General features: G+C 61.1%; 1 protein-coding gene across 4 annotated transcripts; it reads right to left on the bottom strand.

Annotated features, from left to right (window-relative positions):
- Positions 1–3,329: 3,329 nt before the first annotated feature.
- Positions 3,330–15,921, bottom strand: CEP131 (centrosomal protein 131). Of its 4 annotated transcripts, none has more exons than XM_071451505.1 (27): positions 15,797–15,921; positions 14,291–14,483; positions 13,534–13,619; positions 12,662–12,776; positions 12,436–12,554; positions 12,218–12,331; positions 11,955–12,122; positions 11,662–11,779; positions 10,586–10,702; positions 9,778–9,946; positions 9,565–9,665; positions 9,269–9,451; positions 8,732–8,923; positions 8,479–8,616; positions 8,093–8,218; positions 7,898–8,014; positions 6,990–7,019; positions 6,482–6,584; positions 6,066–6,267; positions 5,732–5,839; positions 5,532–5,649; positions 5,318–5,392; positions 5,092–5,234; positions 4,631–4,808; positions 4,400–4,542; positions 3,692–3,752; positions 3,330–3,593 (listed from the first exon to the last, which is right to left on the bottom strand). In XM_071451505.1, the coding sequence occupies exons 2-27, from the start codon at positions 14,459–14,461 to the stop codon at positions 3,525–3,527; spliced, it is 3,264 nt and encodes a 1,087-aa protein (XP_071307606.1). In that variant the 5' UTR covers positions 14,462–14,483; positions 15,797–15,921; the 3' UTR covers positions 3,330–3,524. The 4 variants fall into 4 exon arrangements, with proteins under 4 accessions (XP_071307606.1, XP_071307607.1, XP_071307608.1 ...); XM_071451506.1 differs by having other exon boundaries at positions 8,732–8,926; positions 9,565–9,644; XM_071451507.1 differs by lacking the exon at positions 6,990–7,019 and having other exon boundaries at positions 8,732–8,926.
- Between the last annotated feature and the right edge of the window lie 168 nt (positions 15,922–16,089).

Below are 16,089 nucleotides of genomic sequence, written 5' to 3'. Positions count from 1 at the left end.
GCCCTGGCACTCACGCATCCCGGGCACCGCCGGCTCCCTGCACCCCGGGATGGGAAACAGGGACGGGATGGGCAGCTCTGCCCCCGGCCATCCTCTCAACCCCCCGCCAGCCCCTCACACACACAATCCACACCCCATCCCTGCCCCTGCAGCCCAGCACAGCCTCACCCTGCGGCCCCCAGTCCCATCCCGAGGGGAGCAGAGCCCCCCAGCAGCCCCAGGCAGGCCCGTGGCGTGGGGTCCCCCTTGGGCTGGGGGGGCTGCCCCGTGTGGGGCCATGGCTCAGCCTCGTCTGCTCGACGCCACAGCCCCGGCACATGGGACTGTGCCCTCCAAACACGGGCTGCTCCAAAACCCAACAGTCCTAATTCCTTGGCAGGGAACATCCCACGGCTTCACCCACACCCCTGGCAGCTCCCAGCCAGACCCTGGCAAAGCTCTGGGTGCCACTGGTCACCGAGAACACCTGGGAACCAGGCTGGACTTTCCTTCAGGGTCATGGCAGGACAGTCCTGTCCCATCCTGTCCCATCCTGTCCCATCCCATTCCTGGAAACCCCCTTGTCCCAGCCCTTGCTGGGCTCAGCTCTGAGCACGGGGCTCACACATCCCCACCGCCAGTTTGAATATTTAAAGCCAAATTTTGCGTACACGATTAATTTTTTACAAGCCTTCAAGCCTGCACAGAACAGCACCACGCTGCACATGTCACGTTGCCACAAATAGATACAGGCCTGGAAAAATTACCGGCTGCTGGGAGAATAAACACGTTGGAGCCAGTTTCTCCCTTCTCCCCTGCCTCCACATTTCTCTGCTCTGGAGCAGCTCTGTCCCACAGGACCCTCCAGTCCCTCTGCCAGGGTTAGCAGGCTGATGCCCCATCACCCATTTTGGAGACCCCCAGTGGGGTGCAGCTCATGGGCACCCCATTACTCTCATTGTCCCCCCCACTGGCTCCCTGGTCCTTTCTGGATGTGCAGATGGCCTTGACCCCACATGTGGGACACCCTCCGTGAGCCTTCCTGGGCCTCAGAGCAGCTGAACAAAGGTGGCACTGACCTGGTACTCACACTCACCTGGTGCAGAGGCATCTGGAGTCTCTCAGAGCTTTGGTGCCATTGGTGCCCTCTGGACCAGCCATGGTCCCATGGGAGTGGGTGCCACTTGCCCCTGGGGTGGTTTTCAGGGCCAGCCCCATTCCCTGTGTGGCTGAGCTGGCACTGGCTGAGTCACAGCCAGGTGGGATGGGAGTGGGCAGCTGTGCTGAGCCCACACCGGGCACCCACACTGGGCACCCACCCACCCACATTGGGCACCCAGCGGGCCCAGCCACCCCAGCACACTCAGCTGGTCCCAGAGTGGGTAGGACAATGATGAGCTGAGGCCTCCCTGGCACTGGGAACAGGCAGGGGGGCTTTGGTGAGTGGGAGGGGATAAATTCACCCGATGCTGTGTTGGGGGTGGCAGCCCTGGTGCCCAGTGTCCCTTCCCTCCTGTGTCTGGGAGAGGGTGGGATGGGGAGGAAAATGAGGATTCGGGGGATGGAATTGAGGATGAGATGGGAAAGAAGACAAGGACAGAGGTGGACTGGGGATGACACTGGGATAGGGATGGGTGAGAAAGGAGTGTGTGCCTGCCCAGCCCTGCTGTGCCACCCTGCTCTCCTTGGGAAGACCAGGAATCCCCAGCTCAGCTGGGGCACCAAGCACAGCAGCCCCATGCCCCATACCCTCCTTGCCACCCCCACAGCCCCATTTGACACAGTCGGGAGGAGGATTGAGCTCTCATGGCCACCCAAACCCACCACCTGCCCTGTGCCCCCTGCCACTTGTCCTGCCTCCCACCAGATTTCCAACGTGGTTGTAAAAGGGAAAAACCCACAGGAGAACGAGGCCCACAGCCTCAGGGAGTGCCTCAGGTGCAGCCCTGAGAGTCGGGGCTGTGGCAGCGCTGGTCCAGCCCCGGCAGAGGCACAGGGAGGCACCGCTCCCCTGCCATCCCCGCCCGGTCAGGGCAGCGCCGCTGCCGCCGCCCCAATTAGCAGGGGAGATTACAGATCCTTCCCGAGGGGAGATTACCCTGCTCGGATCCTGCCACTCGCTCCGGCTTCCCGGCTGATTTGTCTGGGGCCGCAGCTAATCCCCTCCCGGGCAGACACCAGATTGAGCCGCGATTGCCGCGCTCGGCTGCCAAAAGGCCCCGGCGCTGCTCCTGGGCTCCCTCCCGGCCACCGGGATCCGCTCCCCGCCTGATCCCGGGGCACGGGGGGCTCCTCCTTCGCCGGGGGGCTTTGGCAGAGCTCGCAGCGCGGCTGAGTGGCTCGGCAGGGACAGGGACGGGGACGGGGACACGCTGGTGCCACGCGGCCGCCGGTCCCGCGGGAGCCCCGGGGTGCGGGCGGGAGGCACGGGCAGCCAGCCGGTGAAAATCCGCATCCCCGTTATGCAACGGCGCTGATTTATTCATGCCTGAACCGGGCACTGGCCTAGAAATTAGCCCGGGCGATGCCGGGGAAGAGCCGGGAAGGTGCCGGGAGCCCCGGGAGCGGGGCCGGGCACACCCCGGGGACCATGGGTGGGTGTTCACCCCACAGCAGCGATGCCGCACGGGGCTCGGAGTGCCGCACCGGAGCCACAGGGCTGGGCACAGGCACAGGAGCCCCTGGCCGGGCTGTGAGTGGGCTGAGCCCCCTTCTCCCACCGCCGATTCCCGGAGCCGCTGGCTCGGGCTGGGCAGGGCCGGGGTCAGAAGCGGCGCTCAGGAAACTCCTTGGAAAAGAAACAAGAGCGGAAGAAGCGCCGTGCCCGGCCTTTCCCGGCACACTGGGATGAGCTGTCCAGCCTGGCACAGCGGGGAGAGGGGAACAGAGACCGGCACGGCCACGGCTCCGCTGGGCAGGACCCAGGCTCCCCCTGCGTCCCTGCCCCGGCGCACGGAGCAGCCATGGGCAGCAGGACGGATGGGAAACACCAGGGACTGCTGAGAAAACATCTGCCGGCCCGGGGGAGGGACCAGAGCGGCTGCACACCCCGGCCGAGAGGAAACAGATGCCACCGGCCCAGCCCAGGCATTTCCCGTCCCTGTCAGGGGGTGTTGAGGAATCTGCAGGTGGCAGAGGCTGTGGGATCACATCCTGCCCTGGCTCTGCCTCCCTGCATCCTACTGGATATTTCAGTATAGAACAGGACCCAAGGCATAGATCGGGGTGCTGGGCACCCTCAGAGCAAAGGGAGGGATGCAGGAATGGGGTTGGGAAGGTGGGAGTGGACACAGACCTCGTGGAAGAGCCACTCATGCCCTGGCACTGACATGCACAAGTATAGAAACAGCTGTAGAAACCAGCAGAGATTTATTATCAGAACAAAACTCCCAAGCATCTAAAGGCCACCAAGTGTCCCAGCATGGCCAGGGCATTGGGACCAGGCTGTGGAGAAGAGGGGAGGAAGGAGGGGAGGAAGGAGGGGAGGAAGGAGGGGAGGGCCCGAGCCCGGCCCAGCCCCGCTCGCCGCCCGCAGGATGTCGCTGTCACTCGGCTGCCAGCTCCCGCTGCCGCTGCAGCAGCGATTCCAGCAGGCTGGCTCTCTGCACGGCCGCCTGCCACAGGGGACAGCACAGGGCACAGCACGGGGCACAGGGAGCTCGCCGTGCCCGCCCAGCTACAGCCAGGCCAGGGCCAGGGAGCCCTCGCTCACCTCGTACTGCTTCCGCAGGCTGCTCATGCTCTCCTCCTTCCTCAGCACCGCTGCCTTCACCCTGACATGGACATGGGGGGCTGAGCACCCCCGTGCCAAACACGGGGCTGGCCCTGCCCCAAGGGGGATTGCAGCCCTGGGAGCTCAGCCCCTCTCCCCCAGCCACAGCTGGGCTCCAGGTGCCATCACACACAGCAGCACCTTTATTCCATTGGTGGGTGCTGTGTAGTGTGGACTGATTTGTCTACAGGAAGAAAGGCACATTAGCTTCCCAAGATTTAATTATCACAGCATTTTGAGGATGTCCCAGCTGCCCTCAGCCCCTGTGGCTGTGCCCTGACCCTGGGCTCTGCCCCTCTGGAGAAGACCACATGGCTGCAGTCACAGGTATCATGTGTGAGCCACGGAGAGCCCCCAGGAGGTGACAGTGATCCTGGCCAGGGCTCCTGACAGGGAGGAACGCACACGGAGCTGTGCTCCACTGGCCTCTCCTGGCACTCATGTCCTGCATGCAGGCACAGGAGCAGCCCTGGGGACACGATGGCACAGAGCAGGCCAGCAGTGACAAGGGACAGGATTCAGGGGGGCTGAGCAGCAGTCAGTTCAGACAACTGACTTCTGCCTGGTTTGCCTGGACAGGGCCGGAAACTTGGGAAATGTTCCCAAGGATGCAGCACTGAGCTCCTGCACCCCACCTGAGCTCCTCACCTCCTGTGCACCTCCTCCAGCTCCTGGTCCTTCTCCCTCACCAGCCTGTCCAGCTCCAGGTGCTGCCGGGCCCTCAGCTCCGCCATCTCTGCCTTCAGCCGCGCGTTCTCCTCCTCCATCCCCACCAGCCTGTCCGCAAATTCCTGACACATCCCCTCAGTCAGGCCTCCGTGCCCTGGGACAGCTGCTCCCACACCTCCAGGCAGGGCCCTGGCTGTGCTCCTGGCTCACCTTGCGCATCTCCTCCAGCTCCTGCTCCTTGTGCTTCAGCAGCCCCTGCAGCCGGGTGCTCTCCCCCTCCAGCTCGGCCAGCCGCCCCTTGAGCTCGTTGCAGCGCTCCTGCAGCTTCCTCTCCGAGTGCTCCAGCTCCTGCAGCTCCACCTCGTACTTGTCCCGGATCCTCTTGATCCTGTGGGCAGGAAGGACAGGCAGCCTGGCTCATCCTGCTGCTGCCTGGCTCATCCCAGCCCCACTCCTGCTGCAGGAGGGATCGGGACATGGCAGCAAGGGCAGAGCTGCCCCACAAGAGATCTGGGGCTGTTTCCTCAGGTGAGGGGTAAACTTTGCTCTTGTGAGCTGCTCCTTCCTGCACTAACACTGCTCCAGAGCTCACTGGAGAGATGTCCAGGGGACAGGGAAAAGGGACCAGCCTCTGGAGGACCTGGGACCTCCCTCCTCCCTTTCCCCCTCACCTGCTCTCCGCTGCCCTCTCGCACTCCTCCTTGGCCAAGGACGTGTCAGCCTCCAGGCGCTGGATCACCAGCTCGATCTCTTTGTCCCTCTCCTTCCTCATCTCCTCCCGCAGCTCCCGCTCCCGGGACAGCAGCCAGGCTTCCTGCAATGGAGACAGCAAACGTGGCTTCAAATTCCTCTTAGAGCCCATGGGTGGCACCTCTGGAGGACAGTTCTTGTCACTACCTCCTTCTTCATGTAGTTGGCCTCCCAGGCCTGCTTCTCCAGCTCCAGCTGGTCCTTCAGCACCTTCAGTTCTGCCTGTGAGGAGAAGAGAAAACAACAGCTAAGTCCTGGGACCCTCCTGTGCTGGCTGGGAGCAGCTGCTGGGGCTGCCCCTATGGGGTCCAAGGCTTGGTGGTGCCAGCACCCAAAGGGCTGGAGGTGAGGGGAACCAGACCTGGTGCCGCCTCTCCTGCTCCTCCTTCTCCTTGGCGTACTCGTCCCGCAGTGCCCGCGTGAGGGCTGAGCTGTTGGCCTCCAGCTGCCGCCGCAGCTCCTCTGCCTCTGCTCGCTGCCTGCACAGACACAGCTCCCAGCATCCACACTAGCCCCTCTGCCCACAGAAATCTGGCCCAGGGCTGCCCCCAGCCTGCCCACCTGGCTGCCTGCTGGCTCAGCCGCTCCTTCTCCTCGGCCACCTCGGCATAGAGGCGGCGCCGCTGCAGCTCCAGTGCCTGCTCCTCCTGCTCCAGCTGCTGCTCACACCTGTGGGACACACACACACACTGCAGGGATGTTCCTTTGAGCACTCGGCCTCTCCATGACGCCAGAGGATGCTCTCAGCTCAGCAGCACCGCCCACCCGAGGCCGGTGGAAAGAAAAGGGCTGCTCCCCATGGAGCTGCAAACACTGGGGTCCCACAGCAGCCTGGTGCTGGACAGCACCCCAGATGTGAGAGCCCCAAGGCAGTGCTGAGCCCGGGGTGTCTCACCTCTGGCGGGCCCGTTCCCGCTCCCGCTGGCTCTGCTCCTCCTTCTCCCTCTCCAGCAGCCCCCGCAGCTCCTGCGCCTGCCGCCCGTAGCGCAGCGCCGCCCGCTCGTCCGACTGCAGCAGCTCGGCCTCGTGCAGCAGCTTCAGCTGCCGGATGTCCTCACGGTGCTTGGCCAGCAGCTTCTGGATCTCCGGCTCCAGCCCTGGCACAGGGGGAAGAATGGGCATGGCTCAGCCCTGGTACCCTCAGCCAGCTCAAAGGGGCTGCCAGGAACGGGGGATGAGCACAGAGGGGGCATCTGCTCCACCAAAACCAGGGAGCAAACACTGCCCACACCAAGCTGCTCTTCCCAATCTCTCCTGCACCACCCCTGCACTGCCCTGGCTCCAGCTGCTGCTGAGAGAACCTGCCCGTACCTTTCACGGTGATTTCTTTGATCTTTTTGGTTTTCTCCTCAATCCACTTCTCCCGCCGGACTTTCTCAGTTGCGCTCATGAGCTCCTTCAGTTTCTTAATCTCCTGTTTGGAAGCAAATGGGAAAACCTCAGAGAAGCTGGGAGAGAAAAGCCCTGGGAGCCAGGCTGTTGGGAAGGAAGCTGTGGAGCTGCACAGCCCTGGCCAGGTGTGTTCTTCCAGCTCAGAGAAGTGGCCACACACTCTCCCAGTGCCTTCTCCTCCATCCCCTTGGGAAAGTGCTGACTGCCAAGACATGAGAGCACCAGCAGAGAGGGAAGGGGAACTGGGGGCTGCCGAGGGTCCCTGCATGCAGGGCAGCCCATCTGTCCCTGTGTGATGGTGCTTTCCTCTCCAGCCTTCCCTCTCCTGCCATGGAAAACCCTCTGGCAGGGGCTGGAGCAGGGCCAGAGCAGGCCAGGGCACGAGAGCAGAGGGCAAGGCACAAAAGAGAGCAAAGACCACATTTACCTCACAAAAGGGGCCCAAAGTGCGCCAGACCTGGGGAGAAAGAAAGGAGGGGATGGAGAGAGAAGGGGAATGGTGGGAGAGAGGCAAATCCACAGAGCCGTGTCTGTGGGAGCCACAGGTGGGGCAGAGCTGGGCAGGAGTCCATGGGACAAGGGGAGACAGCACAAGGGACAAGGACAGGGACAAGCCAAGGACTGGCCAGGAGGAGCCTGTGTGCTTGGAGCCTGCTCCAGAGACCAAGCTTGGGACCCCCACGGTCTGGCCAGGCATGAGCTCAGCTCCAGAGTCAAGGACAAGCAGGGACTGGCATGGCAGAGCAGGGATGAGCCCAGTGGTGCTGCCCTCCTGCCAGGCCTGGCACAGGGCAAGCTGAGCTGTCTCCATCTGCAGGAGAAGCAAAATTTCTCCATGGCATTGGGTTTGTGCCAGCACTGCACCCTGGGCACCGCCAGCCTGGGACAGCTCTGCCTTCAGCGGGATCGTGGAATCACAGAATGGTTTGGGTTGGAAGGGACCTTAAAGCTCATCCAGTTCCAACCCCTGCCATGGGCAGAGAAACCTTCCACTATCCTAGGCTGCTCCAAGTCCTGTCCAACCTGGCCTTGGACACTTCCAGGGATGGAGCAACCTGTGCCAGGTGTGTGGGAAGGGTCTCTCCAAGCAGAGCCTAGGAGCTTACACTGTCCCTTGGTCAGTGCCATGCTCCTGGCCCTGGGCAGCAGAGGACAGGAGCCTTGTGGGGAGCCAGGACAAAGCTCTGTGGTGACAGGAACCTTCTGTGCATAGGAAAGAGCTCCTTGGAGTGTCCAGGTCCCACCAAGGTGGCAGAGACTGTCCTGCTCCAGGCAGAGGCCCCATTTGAGCAAAATCAGCACACATATGTCCCCCCATCTTCCCTGTCCCCTCACCAACTCGTGCTGCTCCTGCATCTGGTTGATCTTCTGGCCATACTTGTGGTCCACTTGTTTCAGCTCTGCCACCACGGCCTCACACTTCTCACTCAGCACCTTCTTGTCATCAAGGAGCTGGGCAGGGCGAGGAGCCAGCATCAGGCAGGTGCAGCCACCTCAGCCTCTGCCTTCAGGAGCTGGGATGAGGGTTACCTGGTCAATGAAGGCCAGGTGCCTCTGGATAGCTGCCTCATACTGCTCCCTCTGCAGCCTGAGCTGCTGGCTGAGCTCCTTCTCGGTCTGTTTGACGTGGCGGTCGGTCAGCTCCCGCTGCTGGGTCTGTGGGGTCAAACAGGTCAGACACCACATGAAAATCACCATCAGGCCAGGAAAATGAGGGACAGGGCTAAAGCAAAGCCCTGGTGCTCATATCTCCCACCCCTGTCAGCAGGAACACCCAGCACCCCAGGACAGAGAAGGGAGCTCAGCCCAGGTCCCAGCCAGATGATCTTTAAGGTCCCCTCCAACCCAAACAATCCCATGATTCTGTAAAATCAAGAACAGAAGAACCCCAAGAACCACGTGTGAGGCTGACACACCAGAGCAGTCTGCAGCAGGCTGATGGCTCTCTTCTTCTCCTCCACTTCCAGCTTCAGCCTCATCATGGAGCTTGTCACCTCCGTGGCAACCGCTGACACCTGCTCCACGTGAGCCAGCTCCTCTTCCAACAGGAAGCTCTGCCACAGCAGAGAAAATAATGATGAGAAGGTGGTGGAACCACCTGGAATGAGGACAGGGAGATGGGGGATGATTCCCATCAGGAATGGATTCCCACACCATGGATGGACTCACCTCCCGCTGCGTGGCTGAGGCAGCTGACCTGGGCCTCTCCTGCTCTGACTTCTCCATCTCATCCAGGAAACTGATGATGCTTTGGAGCTTGGCCTCTGAGAGCAGAGCCCCGTCCTCAGGGACCCCTGGAGGGTGGTTCAGCTTCCCAAACTTCTCCAAGTTATCAGCAGTCAGGGAGTTGGAGCTGGGCTCCTGCTGGGAATTCACCGTGGTGAATGAGCACCATGGGGAAGGTTTGGGAGAAGAGGTGCTGGCTTGTCTCCATCACTGGAGCCCAGTAACCAGCCTGATCCCTCTGGGCTAAACCCTGTCCCACCACCAGCCTTTGCCTGGCTTGCTGTTCCTTGCAAACATCCAAGCCCTCAATGCACCAAACAATCCCTCTAGCACCTCCACACTCCTCCATCTCCTCCTCCAAATTCCTCCATCACCCACTCCAAGCTCCTCCACCACCTTCCCTGGCAGTGCCCAGCTGTTTCTCATCAGGCAGCCAGCACTGCCCAAGGATGGGCACAGCAGCCTCATCCCCCAGCTCACCCTGTCCATCCAGGCGTATCTGTCCTTCCTGAGGAGCTTGGGAGGGGGCAGCAGCTCTGGCTCCTCCTCCAGCAGCCGGAGCGTGTCCAGCAGCTCGTTGAGTGTGACCTTGGATGGAGCCCTGCTGCCAGCAGCCACTGCTGTCTCCAAGTCCTCATTACCCGTCTCCCTGGAGCTCACATCCTAAGGGAGAAGATGAGAGAGTTTTCTGCTCTCCCCAGAAGCCAGCAAAGGCCTGATGTTGCCCTGGCACAGCAGCTGCTGCCAGGGTCCCCAGGAGGCACAGCCAGACCCACCTGCAGTTTGTCCTCTGCCCTGGGATCCTGCAAGGGCACGGAGCCAAGAGCTCCCAGGCTCCTTCCTTCCAGCTCCGAGGCTGCTGAGGGGGAATTGGCCTCTGCAGGAACCAGGCTGCTCTCAGGTACTGGCCCCAGGCAGCCCCTGGGAAGCAGCTCCTCAGAGCAAACCCCTCATTCCCAAAGCTTTGGGGACACTCCACAGGGACTCACCGGTGTTGTTGGCTTTGGTGAGGCTGCTGGCTGGGCTGGCATTCCTGGCTGAGGCAGGTTTAGCACCAGGCTTCTTCTTGGGCACCCTCCTGCTCTCCTTCACCAGTACCTGCTCCTCTGCCGAGTGCTTCGTCTCTGAGGCCTTCTGGGCCCTTTTCTGCTGCAGCTCCTGCGGGGACAGAGGAGCCATGGATGTCCTGAAGCCTTGGGAAGGCACAAGCCTGTGTTTGCAAGGCTGTGGCAGGGTTTTTGTATCCTCCAGCTGCTCACTGATGTGTCTCCCCCAACCCCCTCCCCTGATGGAACACGTTTCCAATTAGGGCAAAGAAAATTTGGGGTTTAAAACATCCCCAGGTTTGCTGCCAACTCCTGCAGCCTGTGCCAACCCCATCTGCACCACCAGCTGCAAGAGCAGGGTGACAATGACGTGTTGCTTCCTGCCAAGGGACATGGAGTGGTACTCAGCCCTCCCAGAGGGACCCTGCTCCTGAGGAGGGTCCCAGGGCACACACATCCTAGGCCATTCCATGGAGCCTGGAGTGTCCCTGTCTCAACGTGGTCACCATTTTCCTAAGAACCACACAGAAAGCAGCACTGTCTTCCCAAGCTCAGAATGAGCTGCCAAGGTTGGCAAGAGCACAGCAGGAAACTGCTCCATGGCACCTCCATCTCCGGAGGGAGCACTCCACTCCCAAGGCTGGCTCTGCTCCTGCCCCATGCCAAGGCTCTGGAGATGCAGAGAGGCCTCTGGCTGCCTCGCTGGATGATGCCAGCAAAGGGTGTCACACAGGGCTGGCCCTGGCCCTACCTGGATGGCAGCGTGCCGGGCCAGGCGCGCCTTCTCCTCTCGGATCTTCCGGCGCTCCTCCTCCTTCCTCTCCTGCAAATCCAGGATATTCCCCTCCTCCATCCGCTGCTGCCTTTCCTTCCAGAGAGAAGGGTCAAAAATGTTACTGAGAGTTCTCCAGCACCCGCCACTGAGAAGTGTGAGGGGCACCCACACCTGGGTGCCCCCACATCCAGGCCTTCCATCCTCTCCTCAGCAGCGTGCCTGGAGCTCTGGGCTTTGTGGTTTTCAAATCCCTAACCCCAGGTGTAACCCTAACCCTAACCCTAGGCAGCAAATGCAGACTAGGGCTCAGGCTGTTTGCAAGGAAAAAGCTGTGGAGGAAGGCATGTTGGGGCAGCTTTGTGCTCCCCTTGGCATGCCTCGTGCCTGGAGCTCTGGGCTTTGTGGTTTTTCCATCCTCTCCTCCCTCAGCACAGCTCCACTTTGGAGCAGCTCATTTTCTTCAGATCCTCAATGCAATTATTAATATTATTATTACTATTATTATTATTATATCATCATCTGGGTCTGCTACCACCAAGGAGACAAGGCTTAAAAATAGACTCACACGCAAGAGCAACAGAGCTTTTCATTACTGGGATAAATAATTGAACACAAGGAAACACAAATAGCCGTGAAACCTCGTCACTCTCACAGGCAGCTCCTTAGGGATTCATTAAGATGAGCTGAGATGGGGCATCCCTTCTCTGGCCACCAGTGTGGCCCAGACAGTGCCAATTCAGGGAGACTTGTGCTGCTACTGCCAGGATCTAATGCTCCCAGTCACAGGGCTGGGGGACCTGGAGCCGTGTGGTGCTGAGCCTCAGCTCCTGCTAGAATCCAGCCCAGGCTAATCCCTGGACACAGCCAGCACAGCTCTGAGGGAACAGGACCCTCCCCAGCTCTCTGGACCATGGAGGGGCTGCTTGGATGCAAAGCCAGAGCCCCCTCGACTCTCACAGCCCAGGTCTGGGGATTAAAGGGACCCCAAGTCAGTGGCCAGTGGGCCATGGGTGTTGGGTGGTCTGGGCTACAGAGCAGGGGACAGGACCAACCTCCCTCTTGGCAGCCATCAGGCGTCCCAGAGCTGCAGCTGCCGTCCTGTGCCGCTGTGAGTGGCGCCGGTACCAGCGCTGGATGGTGATAGCAGCCATGTTCACCTGCTGGATGAACCTGTGGGGACAGCCAGGGAGGGTCAGCACAGCCCCAGGTGCGGCAGAGCACAGCACTGGCACCTGCAGGTGCACTAAGAGTGGCCTTTCCCCAGTGTGAAATGCCACAGGAGAAGAACGAGCTCCCCTGGAGCTCCTCACAGCTCCTGGCACCGTCCTCCTGCTCCTTCCCTCACCTCTCAGCCTCCTCCTCGGTCACCTCCCTCCTCCGGGGAACGCTGCTGCTGCTGCTGCTGTTGTTGTTGTTGTGGGTCATGATGTTATTGCTGGAGAAATTCTTCTGAGACTTCACGAGGCTGCTGCTGCCTTCCCCGTCCTCGTTGGAGGCCGCTTTGACAACATTGCTGGGACAGAAGATGAAGCCACTCAGCCCCGTCCTGTGCCACACATAGCCCCAGGGCCAGCCCAGCTGCAGAACCAGGACACCCCCCACACTCACTTGAGGGAACTGGGAGCCTGGTTGGAACTCTTGGGAGCAGGGCCCTTCTCAGCAGTGGAGTAGTTGTTGTGCACCATGGTGGTGACGCAGTTGCCCATTGCGCCCTTGTTGCTCCTTGTGTGGGGAGACCAGGAGTGTCAGAAACAGCAGCTTCCCCTCTCCAGGTGTTCTCTCCATGCAGTTGCACCCACTCTCCCCCTCAGGACCCTCTGTCCTACCTGTTGTTGGCAGTGAAGTTGGCAGCCAGGAGCACTGTGGCTTCCTTCCTCCTCATGCCCGTGGGTGGCTCGAGGCTGTGGGAGCCAGAGGGGCCTGGGAACACTCGGGGCTGGTCATCCTGCCATGGAGTCAGCAGGCATAAGGACACCAAACCCACCTCCTCAAACACCACCAGGAGCACAGAGCCAGCCTGGCCCACCCACTCCCAGAGCCTGCCATCCTCACCAAGATATTCCATGTGGTTTTCTTTTCTGGGGAGGTTTTGCTCAGAGCTGCCAGTTTCTTCCTTCCTATTGGGTCACCCTCAAAGAAGGCCAGGAAGTCTCCTGTCTGCTCCGAGCTTCATCCACACCCAGGGAAGGCAGGGAGGAGAGAACAGAGGTAACTGTGGGACAACTCTCAGCCACAGGACACACTCTGGTTATGTAGAGCACTTGGAAACTCCAGTATGACATGGGAGAAAGGGGCTGGAGAATCGTTACATGGCCACAAAATCCACCAATGATTCCTTTTTACACAGAGCTTTGGGTTCCAGGGTGGTGTGTGGTGATAGGGATGGCACACACCAACAGGAGAATGGAAAATCCCAACTCACTGGGAACAGAGAACTTTTGTCTCCTCACACAGCCCAGTTATGGCCTGGAAGGTTCATGAGGGCTGTTGGAATCAAATGGAATGGTTTTTGTCACAGCTACAGACATACACTCTGTTTCCCCAAATAGAAATTCTTCCCTGTGATGGTGGAGAGGCCTTGGCACAGGTTGCCCACAGAACCTGGGCAATACTCTGACAGAGAAGTGTCCCAGGCCAGACTGAATGGAGCCTGGAGCAACCTGGTCCTGTGGAAGGTGATCCTGCATGGGACTTTAAGGTCAGGCCATTCTGTGATCCTAGGGAACCCTAAACAAGGAACCTCCTCTTCAAAAAAATAACTAAAAAAATAACCAAAGCGCCAGACTTGAACTCCTGAAGTGCACGACAGAGCTCAGGGTATTTTGGAAAGGCTCCTGTTCCCCCCCAGGACCAGGGAAGTTGGACACAGGGGTGGGGTGTCCCCCAGTGCCACCCAGAGGACAGAGGGACACATGGGGCTGTACCTGTGTGAGCTGTTCACCCGCTGGTTCACCTGGGTGGTGCTGTTAGACCTGCGCAGGTTGTTCATGGCCCGGGATCCTGCATCTTCCTGTGGAGAGCAGGGACAAATCCAGCAGGGACAAACCCAGCAGCCAGGTTCAGGAGCAGCACAGACAGGCTCCCCACCCTCTCTGCCAGGGCGACAAGGAGTTCCCAGTCCCCCAGGGCTGCCAGGCTCCCCTTGAGGCAGTGGGCAATGCCACCTCTCTCGGGCACTGCTGAGCCAGCAGGAACACGTTCCTCAGCACAAGCTCCTGGGAGCAAGGGTGTGGGAATGCTGCCAAGGGATTACTCAGCACAGAGCTCAGGCTGGATCCTGCTGCTGGGTCCTGACAGAGCCCAGCAAGCACCTGGGGCCCGCTCCCTCTGTGGAACTCAGGAGCCCCTGGTGTGGCAGGAACAGGGGGTGCTCCATGAGGGGCAGGCTGGGCCTGACACCCTGGCAGGAGACACCGGGAAATTGGGAGTTTGCAGATGGAAATTGGCACAGGGGGCTGAAGGGCGAGGAAGGGAAAAGAGGGGAACTTGAAACTTGCTCTTCTGCACCCAGCAGGGAGCCATGAGCAGCAATTGCCAAGGGCAGGACCAGAACAAAGCCAGGCTGGTGCTGGGGGAACCACGGTGAGAGGGACATGGCCATGCCTGGAGCCATCAGGAGGGGCAGGACAGGGGCTCATGGCCATGCCTGCAGCCATCAGGAGGGGCAGGGCAGGGGCTCACCGGGGCGTTCCTCTTGGCTTTGCCATCAGCAGCCACGGACACAGACCGTGCCATGAGCTTGGCAGGGGAGGCGCTGCCGGGGCGCCGCGACACCGGCGCCGGGAGCCCCGTCAGGATCAGCTCTGCCACGTCAGAGCTCTGGACGGAGCAGCAGCTCCGGGTGCTCTTCATGCTGGAGCAGCAGGAAGGAGCCCTGGAAGCACAGCAGAGCACAGAGAGAGGGGAAGGCATGGAGCAGCCAGCCTGGAAGCAGGTGATCCAGCAAACACCGGCACTCAGAGCTGGAACTGCTCCCCAGCAGGACAAAACCTCCAAATTGCCACATGGCAAATAACCCATAGCACAGCCCTGGAGAGGCTCCAGGAGAGCTCCTCACTGCTTTCACCCAGCCCTATGGCTGCTGTCACATTTATGGGCCAGGATTCCAGCCAAGGACTAAAGGGAGGGAAAAGCCCTGCTCCTCCTCCCAGGCTGCTTCACTGCACACAGCCACAGCTGCCAGAGGATCACAGGGGCCCACAAGGGCCCCATCTGTGCAGGCTGCAGGTCCAGCTCACCCCATACCCCACATGGGATGCTGAAGAACCCCCTGAGCAGCTCCCAAGGGAGGGTCCCCCTGCCAAGAGTTCCTTCAGAAGTGTTTGTGCCCTCTCAGGGGGCACAGGAAGATCTGGCTCCCTCTCAGCTCGGGGCAGCACATTCCCACCTTTTCCCCTCTGCATCCTCCCAGCCCCAGTGCTGATCCAGGAAAAGACCAGACTACTTTATCTCTTTACATTTATTACCCGCACTGTCCCTAAACCCTCTCCCTTGGCAGCCCTGGCCTCTCCTCTCAGGGCTCCACCACAGCCCTTGGCAGTGCCTCGGGCTCCACAGCCTGGGAAAACAAATGGCTCTCATGGAAACCGCTGGGCTCAGGCAGGAAAACAGGCTCAGGAGCCCAGGCCAGCACAGCCCCCTGAACCCCCAGCCCCCCAACCTCAGACTCCACAGCCCCCAAGCCCCCCAGCCCCCTTATGACCCAGAGGCAAGCCCTGAAGCTCCCAAATCCGTGAGCCCCTTAGGATCACCCAGGTCCCACATTTCCTCTAACCTCCTAAAACCCAGACTCCCCAAATTCCCCACTCCCAGGGTGCAGGAACCCAGCCACAGGTCCAAGCCAAAGCTCCCAGCTCCTGGATGCCCCCAGGAGCTCCCAGGACACCCAAACCCGGGTCCCCAGCCCCCCAAAGTCCCAGACCCCCACCAAGAGCCGCAGGACCCCGAACCCCAAACCCTCCTGGATGGCCCCCATTGCCCAGACCCCTCCCCAGAACACCCAGCAAACCCAGCCCCACGCCCCCCACGAGCCCAGCCCACATCCCCAGGCCCTCATGACCCAGATCCCTCCAGGCCCCCCCAAATTCCCAATCCCCGCAGACCCCCGGCCCAGACCCCGAGCCCTCCAACCCCTCCCAAACCCCCAGCCCCCGACCCCTCACCACCATGGAAACGGGCCCCACGCACCCACATGCGGGTGAGACCCCCGCGGCCCGGGGGCGATGCCGAGAGCGGGGCCCGGGCCCTGCCCCGCTGCCCCTGGAGCTCCCTTGGCGCCCCTGGACCCCCCTCAGCCGCCATTAAACGCCCCCATCCCCTCACCTACGGCCGCGCTCCGGACACAGCTATTGGGCGGGGCTGCCGGCCAGCAGCCAATGGGAAGGGAGGAGAGGGCGGATGAAGAGACGCGATTGGCTAAGGCGGAGGGAGGGGGCGGGAATAAGGAGGGATGGATGGGTAGGCGTGGCTGTGTCGGGGGC

The sequence above is a fragment of the Agelaius tricolor genome, unplaced genomic scaffold (assembly GCF_023055355.1).
Source record: "Agelaius tricolor isolate 1412-34295 unplaced genomic scaffold, bAgeTri1.0.p SCAF_32, whole genome shotgun sequence".
Taxonomy (NCBI): Eukaryota; Metazoa; Chordata; class Aves; order Passeriformes; family Icteridae; genus Agelaius; species Agelaius tricolor.
This window is presented reverse-complemented; position numbering and strand designations above follow the sequence as displayed.